Source organism: Nyctibius grandis, chromosome 7 (assembly GCF_013368605.1).
Source record: "Nyctibius grandis isolate bNycGra1 chromosome 7, bNycGra1.pri, whole genome shotgun sequence".
NCBI lineage: Eukaryota > Metazoa > Chordata > Aves > Nyctibiiformes > Nyctibiidae > Nyctibius > Nyctibius grandis.
This window is the reverse complement of record NC_090664.1, coordinates 1,130,871-1,144,235: the sequence shown is the minus strand read 5'-3', so window position 1 is coordinate 1,144,235 and position 13,365 is coordinate 1,130,871. Positions and strand designations below refer to the sequence as shown.

At 35.1% G+C, this 13,365-nt stretch overlaps 1 protein-coding gene across 15 annotated transcripts in view; it reads left to right on the top strand.

Moving 5' to 3' along the window:
* The window catches only part of CLASP2 (cytoplasmic linker associated protein 2), a 145,769-nt gene that overhangs the window by 112,604 nt on the left and 19,800 nt on the right, over positions 1-13,365 (top strand). For 8 of the 15 annotated variants that reach the window (XM_068404629.1, XM_068404622.1, XM_068404621.1 and 5 more), the window contains 5 exons: positions 2,772-3,016; positions 3,685-3,748; positions 8,318-8,481; positions 9,065-9,143; positions 9,302-9,352. In XM_068404629.1, the coding sequence (XP_068260730.1) occupies positions 2,772-3,016; positions 3,685-3,748; positions 8,318-8,481; positions 9,065-9,143; positions 9,302-9,352 (603 nt within the window). The remainder of the gene's footprint in view (positions 1-2,771; positions 3,017-3,684; positions 3,749-8,317; positions 8,482-9,064; positions 9,144-9,301; positions 9,353-13,365) is intronic. The other 7 variants (XM_068404633.1, XM_068404625.1, XM_068404624.1 and 4 more) reach the window with 2 other exon arrangements.

The window sequence follows — 13,365 nt, the reverse complement described above, 5'->3', positions numbered from 1 at the left end:
TAACCTTTACTGTTCTTTGAAAGGGGGGGTTTGGTCATCTACCTCCCTGCCCCAGTTAGCCAAACTGAACTCATCATGTGTTTTGCTATTCTGACATTTACATCAATGCAAGCTGAAATCTTCAATTAATTTAAAATACTGATGCTATGAGTCAGATACATTTTTATCAGGTATTGTATACTAGTTGCATATCATTACGTATTTATAGGTACCTGTTATGTAGTTATCAGGATGCTTTAAGGAATTTGTTATTACTCTGTTTTAACAAAAATTTTATTTGGAGCATTAGTAAAAAACTACAAATTAGACGCTAAAAAATTTAATCATAGCCAGATATGACTGGACAGAGAGAAACAAAATTTCAGAGGAAAAAATCTGAAGAACTCTGTCGTGCTCTTAGTCTGGCAATTTATTGATTTCTTGGTTAATCTGTCTTCTTGGCACATTAGTTTAAAATTTATGTGCCTTCAGTGGCATAGAGATCAGGTATCTGTGAAATCTTACCTAAGAGCTCATGGTGAGATTGAGTGGTTTTTCCTCTTTCTGATATTGTAAACTTGCAGAAAGTTTTCAACATTAGTGGGGAATGCTAGTTAGTAAACTGGAAGTCAGTCTGGATTTTGGAGTAGGGATCAATAGAAAAACAGTCTGTGGAACATCAAAAGTTTCTGCTGTAATTTGAAAGGCAGTGCTATGGATTTATCCACACTGGTGCTACATGAAAAGTATCTTTAGTACTTTTAGCAGCTTCGTAGCTTATTCAAATTTAGCTGGGCAAAGTATGTAGTAAAGAATATAAACTGAGGAGAAACTCATGCTTCCAGTGACTGCTTTTGAGGCTCGAATGTGTCCTGCTTTGTTGAAGTAATAGAGTTTGTTCATAGAAACTGGTTTGTATTACCTGATTCCAAAATAGCATGATGCTTCTATAAGTGTTAGAGGAAAATTTGTATATTTTAGCTAGAATCTGCCCTTAAAAAGAAGGATGAAGAACAGCAACATTTTATTATTGTAGTGTTTGCGTGCTTGGTTGCCTGCCATGCTCTAAATGTACAGGTTGTCCTGTACAAATGACTCCATTTAGATGGAAATCTGGTTGTGAACACCCTTCTTGTTTTATCAGTAAACTGAAGCCCCCCCCCCACCTTAGAACAGTGTTTTTAAACGGTAGAATGTGGAGTCCTGACAGATGTAATATAAAAATCAAAAATATTCTGGATTGTGTTACTGTTTTTATGGTATGAAAAATACTCGGGCAGTTATAATACTGCTTAAGCCAAAGGGGTGTCAGCCTTCTGGCTGAGGGGTGGTTTGAATATAAGACACGTGCAGTGCAGCAATATGGTGATCTTTACATATTTTTATACCTTTTACTTTAGCACAGTCCTTGACATTTCAGATTCTATGTCTTTAAATTTTTTTTTTTTTCACTTATGGTGACCCTTTTAAAAAATGCTGAAGTCTTTGTTTTTCCCTTTATTCTCTTACACTTGTATGTGTGCTTGTTCTGTTGACAGTAAGCTCGCTTGTCAGGTGATGTGTTGACTAGTTTGCATTGCGATATCCTTTAAGTTATTCCTCAGTCAAAAACGAGTACCCTGTGCAAATGGCAATGGTAATTAAGGGGAAAACAATCACTGCAATCACAAACGATACACTACTGCTTCTCTGAGTACATAATGAAACCCATTTTTTAACTACTAGCTTCAACTCCAAAATTTGAATGGTGGAGTTATTTTGCAGAGGTGTGTGTTTTTCCTTTAAGAATAAATAGCATTTTTTTTTCTTCTGGCCTTTGGCACGTTGTGTTTTGTTATGTTGGCTTGTTTTTGTTTTTAGGGTATTTGGGATTTTGCATCATGTAATTAATTTTTTTTGTAGGACATTGCTGTAGTAATTGTTGCAATGACAAAATTTAGATATTGAAATGAAGTTACACAACGAGATGGAGAAGTTGGGGGGACAATAAAGTTTAAATGAAGATCTCACACTTAAATAGAAATTGACTGCATGTCTTAAGTGTTCAGGCTCAAATATCACTGCATAAGACAAAGATTTTGACAGAGAAGTCTTTGTGACCAACCAGCAGATTTTATGTAATATTTCCCTGGAAAGGGAAGCTTAGCAAGCTAGTTCTGGCAATGCACGATATGCTAATCAGATACAGAGAGCTAAGAACAAAATTTACAATAAGACTGTATGTTTTCCAGTGGCAGGGAGTTTAGTAGTCACAATGCTGCTATGCCTTACCTTCCTGTTCTCAATTTCTGTTTCTTTTCAATAATTTACTGCTAACAGCTCTTAGGAGACATACGGACTAAGGTATAGAACTGTTTTCCTTCTTCAATAGTTTAATATTTTGCTATTAACATGCTTGATACAAAGTAAGGTAAAATGACAGAATATGTGGATTTAGACCTGATTCTTATATTCTGTAACATATATAAAGTTATTAAGTGAAATAACTAACTTTCAGTACAGTCTTTATGTCACCCTATAATGCAATTTTATGTAGTTTTACAAGTAAAACACTTAAACGTATGTCTTCTCTGCATTTGCTTTGCTTTTATATTTGGAATACTACGCAAGCCATACTTCTTTAGAATATTTTTATTAACTCAGTTTGACCTGTTGAACGTTTGGAGCCATTTGTCAGTGCAGAGAGTAGGATTTCACACGATTATTTGAACGGTTGGCCTTTCTGCTGATCATGGGTATGTATGCTGTCTCTTTGAAAATCAGTACTAATGTGAGGTGTTTCTGTGCAATAGAAGAAGCCTGTGCGAAGGAGGTACGAGTCCTACGGGATGTACTCGGATGATGATGCCAACAGTGATGCATCAAGTGCCTGTTCAGAAAGGTCCTATAGCTCTAGGAATGGAAGCATACCGACGTATATGAGACAGACAGAAGACGTGGCTGAAGTCCTAAATCGCTGTGCCAGCTCCAACTGGTCAGAGAGAAAAGAAGGCCTTCTAGGCCTGCAAAACTTACTAAAGAACCAGAGAACTTTAAGGTAAGAAGACTTGTTAACAGAAAAACATCTTATTTCAGAGTTGAAGTGAGGCAAGGGAAGTAGGAAAAGAGGCTAATGATGTAAAGAATATGGAACGTTGGGGAGGGGGAAAGCAGGGTGTGTGTCTGTGAGAGTAAGATGGGGGAAGGAATGAGGAAGCTGTTGTCACTACTGGCCACTGGAGTATAGGATCTGTTCAAAAAGTTCAGTTTAAGAAATTAAATTTAAAATCAAGAGAATTCTTGCAATACAAATGATTACTACAATGCTTGCATCTAGTATTGATGGAAGGCCTTTATTTCTACTTTCTCTTGGTGTTTTTTTGTTTTGTTTTTTTTTTTTAATTGGGTATTTATTCAGAATAATAAAAAACTGTTTACTACTAGCTACTAAGAATACCTTTTTCATTATCTGCTCTGTTAAAATAGTTGGGAAAGGTTTAATATATGAATTAGTTTAAAGAGACATTTCAAGGTTGAAAGTCTTACTTTAGACAAAATCCATTACATTTTTAAGACATTACATGTCTTACACAAAATGCTTTTTCCTACTTTGTTTACTAGATTGTTTGATTCAATATTTACAGCTGATTTTGCTGATTGCTATGCATTAGTGTTCCAATAGTACTAGGAGAGGAGTTGACTAATATATTGTTGTCACTTTGACAGTCGTGTTGAGTTGAAAAGGTTGTGTGAAATCTTCACAAGAATGTTTGCTGATCCTCACAGTAAGGTATGTTTAGGTTTTTGTTACTTGCAGTAAATGTTTGAAAACATACATTAATAGCCAGTCGTGGTAAAAAGTGGTATTTGCACATGTAAAAATTTCACAAACTGTATTCTGTAAGCAGTTAATGGTATCAGCTTTCAATCCATGTAGTTTGCAGTCTTGAACAAGATAATTTTCCACCTTTTTCACAAGATAACTGAAACAGAGTAAAGGTTAGTTTAAAATGCATTGAAGTAGTTCAACAGTTTGTGCTCAGAATTTGTAAGTATTTTTAAGAAGTCAAGTTGCTTCTAGAGGCCACTTCAACATGAGTAATTGTTTTCTCTCAATTAGAAACAAAAGGCTCTGGTGCAGTAATTTAAATTCTAAAGAAAGTGGTCTGACTGAATAGTACATGATGAGTCTGATGAACTATAACAAATGTATACTTACTTATTTTCCAGGGTATTTTTTATTATCATAGCTTATGGTGTCTTCCTCAAATTTCATAGACAGGGCTGGCAGCTGAGACTGTTGAATAATTTTTATGTCATTGTAGTATTCAATAAATAAGGTGGAGATTATACTTCCGTATAAAAGAAAATGCAATGTTTTATTCGCTTTTACCTAGGTGAAGACCCAGTATGGATGATATAGCAAGGAGAATAATCCTTCTGTTTTCTAAGACAGTTAAAATATTTTTAATTGAGTTACTTAATAGTATTTTTACCATTTTTGTGGGAGCTGGGTCACTAGTACAGCTTCATATATGCAGTAATTTACCATAGCAAAAGAACTGTAGGTAAATAAGGAGCTGAATAAAGTTATAATGGTATCATATGGAAAACATATAACTTCATATTTTGTTTGAATTATAGACTTGTTTGGAAGAAACCGTATCTTTTACGTTGAGTATAACTTGTGCCACTTCGTGTCTATATTTCAGAACTGATCAAATTATAATCTAAAAAAATTCAGAGCAAAGTAGTTATTTCAGAACTATTGGCTTTTCCCAGTAGAATTCTGAAAAACTACTTTGATTATGCAATACATTTGACATATTTTTAAGTCTTCCTTATAGCTGCAACGGAAAATTAAATTCAGAGTGATGAGAAGTCTTGATAGGTTAACTTCGTGTTGATCTGTCCTCTTTATTTTTCCTGCTGGAAAAATATACTTAGCTGCTGTGACACTATGTATTTGGAAGAAACTTGCATTGCACACAGCAACGTTGTATTAAAGTTGCTCACATACTGCAGAAATCCAGCAGAAAAGACTAAAGCCAAGCAGTTAAAGAGAAACTGGAGAAAACATTCCAAAAAAAAGAACAGTTAACTCAGAGGAGAGGAAAGAAGATTGCATGGTGAAATATTAGTGGTTTCTAAATGAAGTAATGACAGAATTGTGAACAGCAGCTTGGTGTAATTTTGGTTGTTCTTGTGTTAATATTGAGCTATGCATATATCAGAACTACCCTGGAGATTTTTTTGTAGTGGGGGAGCCAGGGAAGGATAATGAAAATGGTCCAAAATTTAGCTGTATGTGTCAGAAGAGCATTTTACCTTTTCATTAAGCCTTTAGGAATGTTACATTGAATTATTCTAGTTGATTGTTTTGCTTTGTTTACTGGGCATTCTGACATAAAATGATGTTACTTTGATTTTGAAAATGTGGCCTGTGTTATGGCCCATGGGGGCCACCTGTTCCGGTCACTGAAACCTTGCCTGCTTTTTGCTGTTGCAAAACTATTAGTAGTTATCAATATGTTATCAGGAGGATCCTTTAAAAGTTCATGAATTGTGAATTTTTTATCACCCACATATGGCTACACAAATCTCATCTTGTAGGAATTATTCTGTCATCACTCTTGTGGTTTTTTTTTTGGTTTTTTGTTATTTTTTTTTTTTAAAGTTTACTTTAACATGATAGCTGGATGTAGGGAATTGCTTAGAAAAAGAGAGTAATATCATTTGGAGGAGAAAATGGGAGAATGATCTAAAGGTTATGCCAAGTGCTTACTTTTAAAATACATTGGACATCCCAATAAAATTACAAAATTTATCATAAAAGTTTTGAAATACTTTTTTTTTTGTTTTATTTTGTTTTATATTCCATACAGGAACTTTGTATTGATGGCCACTAATTTGTGTGTTTTTATCTTTTTCCCTTTTTGTTGTTTTTTTTGTTTTGTTTTGGTTTTTTTTTTGTTTCATTTTGCATGCTGTCCCCTGTGTTGGAACTCTCTTTAGAGAGTAAGTTGGTTCAGTATTTGTTGGAAGCCTAACCTTACTTGCATGAATGTGCAATTAACCCTTTTTCTCTATTTTTCTTCCCCAAAGAGTTCATGCAGTGTCAAGCCTTTTGCAATCATAAAATGCTATATACAATTATGTAAACTGTGTGGTAAAGTTCCAAGATGTGCTTTATCTACTAATTAACTGACATTGTTTGGTTACGCATTCCTGCTTTATATTGTGGTGGTTGGCACATCTGAAATAATTCACTTTAAAGGTAGATCGCTTATAATTATGTTCATACCTGTTTATTTTTCCCACTATCAAATTATTAAAAACTTCAACTTTAGATGCTTGATTTCAGAATTTTAATTTACATCATAAAAATGGAAACTACAAAAATCACAGTAGCTGCATACCTTGCTTAATGTGGTTGAGTTCCATTTTCCATTCCAAATTCATCCTTTGCCTTAAATGCTCTTACAGCCTTCTTAAATTCTTCATGCTTTGGCCTAAAACAAAATGGTATGATTCATATTTTTTTTTAAATACAACAAAATCACTCACCTTATTTTTCTCCAGACATTCACTGTGGTAAACCTAAAATCAAAGTTTGAAAACAAAATTGAGTCCTCAGTTACGTGTATTTTTAACAGCTAAAACATTGGCACAGGATCTTTAGAGTGCTTTTGCCATAGTGATTTATAATTCACTTCATAATGATTTCAATTTAAACCACTTTACATGATTAAAGTGTCATAAGAAGTCCACATTACTCCATCAAATAAGAGATTGTAACCAGTTTGTTCAGCTTGTACATTTTAATTAAAAAGATGTCTGTCGGTGTCTGCAAACTCAAAGAAACAGGTACAGTTTTAAAATTTTGCTGAGCTGAATAGTTTAATTTGAAGGGTTTTAAATACAGTTGTAAGACCCCTAGTGTCATCTCTATAGCACCAGAATATTTTTTGTTGTTTGCCTAAGTCCAATATATTTTTTCCCCTTATTTCAGGGCTGTGAAATCCAGACTGTCGTATTACAATACAGGAAGGACTTTTTGGTTTGGTTTTGCCTAAGTCTTACAATTGTGCCCACTATTTGTGCATCCACAAAGTGGTATATTGTTTCAGTTCAGCTAAATACAGAAGACATCTCCAATCCCAAGCATAATATTTCTTCCCACTCCTGGGAGGGTAATTTTTAAAACTCAGACTTGAATAAAAACCTAGGCAGGTGGCAGAGGAGTCAGCAGTTTTTATTTTGATTTTTGTACAATTTTCAATGTAGTTTGCCCCAAAAGGGAAGTTAAAGTAGCTCATCCTGATGGGCTTTGTGTTGGGTAGGGTTTGTATTGTTTTCTTTCTAACACAGCTTTTCAGTATTTAAGATATCTATTAAAAGATTCTCCCTGGTCTTTATTAGATCCTGAAAGAATCTGAATTTATTTTTTATTTCTACTGTAAATTTTGAGGCACTTCTTTTAAAGATACCTGTATGGAGTTTTTCACTTTATGGTGTGAATTTGCTTACCCTGGCTTGATTACCCTTCCCTTCAAAAAGCCCTTCTTCCTGATTGAGTGCTGAGGTTACTGTAAATGCAATAATACCATGTCTTGGTTTTTTACTCAGTGCAGTCTTTTCAACATTATTTTTATTTATTGTAATCAACATAATTTGTTGAAAGGAACACAATGGATAACATGTTTTTGAAAAGACAAAAGTACTTCTGTGTTTTAAACACCTACCAATCTGAAATGTATTGTGGCTTTTTTCCCTACTCTGGTGGATAATTTTGTGTTTGGATACCTGCAATAGCAGGAGAACCTTGTTATGTTCCACAAATATTTTATGTAAAGGACCTGGCCAGCTTTCATGATTTTGCAGTATTTAGTAACGTAGATGTTTACAGTTAATATTTTGCTAAAGAATTGGAGCAGCTTTTTTGGTTTTAGAGAGAAAGTGGGTTTTGTAGTCTTCGAGGAATATGTCAAATCAACTCAATGATAAAACTTGAAAGGGTAAAAAATTAACTTTTACTGAAAAAATTGAGGTTGCGCCAGCCATCACAGTAAGCATTTCTTTTCTTGACAAAACTGCATGGAATACCTAATTGTCAAAATTCTACAGAAGTCGGCTAACATTTCCAGTGTACTCTTGTATCAAAATCCAATGAGAAAGCAAGACAGATTTCCTTCTTTTTTTTTCTTTTTTTTTTTTTCCTGCTTGGCTGCAAAACACTGCCTTTCTCTGCCTCTGATTCCCTTACTGCTTTCTTCTTTGTTTGTAAGTTCAGCATACGTCAGTGTCGTTTCCTCTTTCGCCCCATCCTACCCTCTTTCCATCTTCTTCTGCCTTTTAGGTGTTCAGTATGTTTTTGGAGACACTGGTGGACTTCATCCAGGTCCATAAAGAAGATCTGCAGGACTGGCTGTTTGTACTGCTGACCCAGCTGTTGAAAAAAATGGGTGCTGATTTGCTTGGGTCTGTCCAAGCAAAAGTTCAGAAGGCACTTGATGTCACAAGGTAATGAGTTCTTAAAACAATAATTTTTAAAAAAACACATGCTAAAAAAAAATCCTCATGCTACTTCCAAGTTTTTTTTGCTGCTGCAGTAGAGCCCTTGAGGGTCATACCCGGAGTGTGGCGTGTGGGAGAGCAGAGACAGCCAGAGCAGAACAGGATGGTTCAGAGGAGTGTGCAGGAGGGATGTGGTGTACACCTTTAGTATACTACTAAAGTACTACTATAGTACTACTATACTTCAGTATAGTACTACTGCGTGTTAACATGAGGATTGTATAGATTTAGAATCAGAATGCTACCATACCATTATTATATCATTCCTTATTACTTGTGTTATCTGTTCTGGCTATAACTGCTTCAAAGGTCAAATTTCTTAAACTTTGTCCTTTGCATGCTAGGTGAGTGTTTCTGAAATTCAGATACAATAGCAACAAAACTGGTAGAAATTTTTTTCTTTTGGAAAAAGCGGCTTTTTACAAGCTTTTCTTTACTGAAAAGAATGAGGGCTTATTTAGTGCCTCTCAACAGGTATTAAAAGAAAATTTAACGTAACTTAGCACGACTTAATTTGTTTGTTTTACAGGGAATCTTTTCCAAATGACCTCCAGTTCAGTATTTTAATGAGATTTACTGTTGACCAGACCCAAACACCTAGCCTGAAGGTAAGAATTTTCAGACTTGCGTTGCAAACAAAAATCTTCATTGATAGACATTTGCTTATCTTAATATTTGAATGTGGATTGCTATTTTTGTTTTGTTTAAAAAAAACCCCAACCAAACAGGTTTTCAATTAGTGGATTTTGTTTTTGTAAACTTTCAGACAGTCAAGCCAGCACTACAGGACCAGCTTCGCTCTTTTTGGAGCTCAAAGGTTTTTGTCTGAATTATTGTCTTTATTCTTAACCCTATGTCAAACTCTTACAGTGTTTCCAATAATTTTTATTTGAATGCATTTATACGCTGCTACTAACCTTTGCAAGAAACTTTAAGCATGCAGATGTTCGATTTTAAACATTAAACTAGTATGAAGATGTTTGCTGCAAGAGAGATCTAATAAAACCACGGTACAGTAAAAATGAGCAACAAAAATGTGGCCGCCTAACATCAAGCTGGTTATGCAAACTCACTCTATCAAGTCTTTTCTAATTTTATGTTTGTGATTTCCCAGTCATGTTTTCCTAGTTCATATATATTTTTTTTTCCTGTGTTCAGCCTGATAGGTCTTGAATTAAATTAATTTAATATTAATATGAACTTGAGTTACTATATTAAAAATCAGCTCCCTTTGAGGTACACTTACTTTTTTGAAAGCAGTGTGTAGCTTTGTAATTACAACACATTTTTACATAAGAATCTGCAATCCATAGACCTGCCAGTATAACTGAAAAGTAAAAATGTATTCTGTAGTACACTTAACAGTTCCAAAGAGAGTTGATTTTAGGATAAATGCTAAGAAGATTTACAAGTGATGTAAATGGGGAAATAACAAGCATGTGATAACTGGCGTTTTCTTCTCTATCCTGCACGAAATATTTTTACATAGTTTGATACTGCACAAGAATATGACTTTTCCCAAGTTCTGTTGAACCTAAAGTCACATGAATATGCCTTTTTTGTCTACAATACAGTAAAACTTACCTTTTTAAGCTTTTGAGGACAGGTGATACGTTGACCACTGTTGCTTCGTAGAGCTGTGTTAAAAAGGGACTGCTGTCAGTTATTGAAGACAGCAAATGAGGTAGTAAAAATCAGTTTGTTGTTTAAGTAAATCCTTGGAACAAATTGGGCTTGGTTTTGTTTTGCTTGGTTTTCCTCTCCGGGAAGGTGAATTTGATGGTTGAGAATTTCTTTTTCTCCATACAGTACTATAGCAGGTAAAAGTGTACTGATCATGTTTCAAAGTTGAGAGTGTAAATTTGGAACAATACATGGACTCCTACTAGGCTAAGTACAAGAATATTCACTGTGTGACCTAGAAGGAACTAAAAAATCTGAAAAACTTAATGGGAAGACATTCTGCAAATAATTTCCAGTATTTGAGAGAGACTTCTGAAATCAAGATGTTGGTAAAAACTACCTCGATAGAAGAACACCTGTTAGTTTGAAATAAAATCAAGAGTATTTAAGATGAATTTTTGGGACAGGAAAGTATGTAACTGTTTAAGAGAAGGTAAGCTTTTTTTTCAGAAGAAAGTGGTATCTACCCCTTACTTCCATCTTTATGAGGTAACTACAACTTCAGGATCCAGACAGTAAAGTTATTGAACATAAATTGCAGAAGTAGCTATTTAATATCCACATTCTTTAATATTTTGTCTAAATCCCATCCTCGGTGCACCCAGATGTCTAACAGATGAAGTGATAATCCTAGGGCACTACTCCATTTCTTGAAATCTTCAGCTTTTGTTCTTACTCTGATAAATGATTATTTTGTTGCAGAGTGTGCCTTTGGGCCAGACATACTGAGAAACAAACTGTGACAGGAAAAATCCGAGAAAGGATTTTCAGCATCCTTAGAGATGATCAGATGTAAGAAGGGATGATAGATCAGAAAGTTGCTTTGTGCCAGGATTCCCTTCTGCAAATGACTTTTCCCTCTGGTTTTCATGTGGTAGTAGTAAATAATCATGATCCTTTAGAGTAAACTGTCATTGTCGTTCTTACTCTTACAAACACAGCTAAGTCTTGGACAATAAAAGTCAAGCATTTAGAGTGGCCACAGAGGTGGGTTTGGATAGCTAGCAGGTAACAAACACAGAGAAGGTGGAATTCTACTGACCTGATCCATGGAGGATGCAGCACAGTGTATTGTGCTGTATCTGTCGTACTTTCTTTTGCTGTGATTTTACACGTAGGTGTGGTGAACTGCTGAAACGCTGTTTAGAGGTGCCAAATGCATGTATCTATTTTGGTCAAATTTATGGATGGGCATAGGAGTCAAATTTTCTAGATGGGAAATAATCTATTAAGCTTATTTTCGCAGGTGCAGAACATAGGCTCTCCAAAGGATGGGTGTTGTCCTGAAATACACTTCAAATCATGACTTTCATTTTTCTCAGGTTGAATATCAAATGGCTCACACTCAGTGAGGAATTGATTTAAGCATTGTGACCAAAGTTCATTACAAGTTTCTGAAAGCTTTAATTTGAAAATACTGATCGGTTGACAAAGATTTTTGCCAGAGTTGATCAGAAGATTTATTTTTCCTAAGTCCGTATTAAAATTTCTGGATGAAAAAAAGCCAACCAGCCAATGACACAGATTCACATAGATGAGAGCGCCCTTCAAAATTCATCTTTAGTGTATATTTTAGTCATTTGGTTAAATAATGGCAGAGGCAGTCACTCCTAAGTATCCAGTAACTTGGGGACAGACACCTGGGCTGTGGCAATCTGAAAGTCACTTTGCATGATGCTTGTTTTCAGCCTGAGTAAGGCAGAGTAGCCTCTCGCATCCCAGGAAAGCACTGTAAGAGATGGACTTGATTCTGGTTTGTAAAAGCAGCTTCTCTACGTTCCTCTGTCCTTTTTTCTTTTTTCCTGTTATGTGAAATATTTATTTTGTTTTACCCTGATGCAGCAAATGAAACTGTGTAAATCTCAGATTTTTCACAGGACAGGAAAACAATTTGCCTTCTGCCACTGACTGTGTAGCATCCTTACAGTATTTCCTGAATCTCTGGAGGTAGTTGCACATATTTTCATGCCAGAATTTGTCATTTCATTATCTGTGAAAGATATTTGTGAAGCACTTTAGTTCCATTTATGTCTAATATTCTTTTTGTGAGTAATAGTGCTAATTGTGGTGTGATCTATATTTCAGCTCACTTAGTACAGCAGTCCTATCCTTAAAGAAAATGTCTGTGTTATGTGCTGTACAGGAAAAATGTCTCAGTGTTTATAGTCTGGCAAAAGTACAATAAATTCAACCTAGAAGAGTACAAAGAAAGTCAAGACAGTATTAAACAACTTCAGAGACAGTGGTTTCAGCTTAACGGCAAATATTCATTGTAAGAATTTGTGGAGCAGCTTTCATTGCAGTCAGAAATCATTTATCTCCTCTCTCAGAGATTAAATGGGTTGTTCAAGAGGACTATGTTAGACCTTTTATTTCTGAATCTCAACTCTGTACATCCTTACTGGAAATAGTGACAAAAATACATCATAGGTAGATTTGCTGCTGTTATGAAGTTTAGTTCAGGGTGGGTTTTTTTTTATCCGTAATAATACTGTCTCATTATATTTTGAGCATAGAAAGGTACCTCTTCCAGAATTTCTTCTCTCAAAAGCAATTCGTGAAAAACACTGTCTTTCAGAATAGCTGTCAAACTTAGCTCTGGCTGGCGGTCTCACTGCGAAAAGCTTTATTAGTGCAAACTCTCTCCATTCATCTTCTGTCTCCTGAGACCCTTCCTCTTTCCAGAAGTTTACTCTGTGGGAGCAGTTTAAACACTGAATAATACTCCTCTCTCAGACATAGTAGTCCAGAACCTTTTCAATGGGGGAAATGCCTCTGGATGTTCTAACTGTTACAGTTCTTAACAGTAAATTTTTTTGAAGGTGTGATGTTGTATATATTTAAATCGTGAACAGTGAAACGTAGTGCTGTCATGATGGATTCTCTTGGTAATCTAGAAATTTTAACTATGGCTTCATATTAGGAAAACCGTGTAGCCTAAGGCTTTTTGCTGCGATGTTTGTGGGTTTTTTTTCCCTTGGGAAGAATCTGGCAAATAGTGTGGGGTTTACTGCATTTTTTGATATTGATCTGCATAAGAGAAAGCCTCCAGCTCTTGCTTGTTATAGAACTTTAGAGAAGTTGAGCTTTAACAGCTGCTGTGAAAATGAAGTATTTATCTACATGTATCAGCTATCACTAATGTGT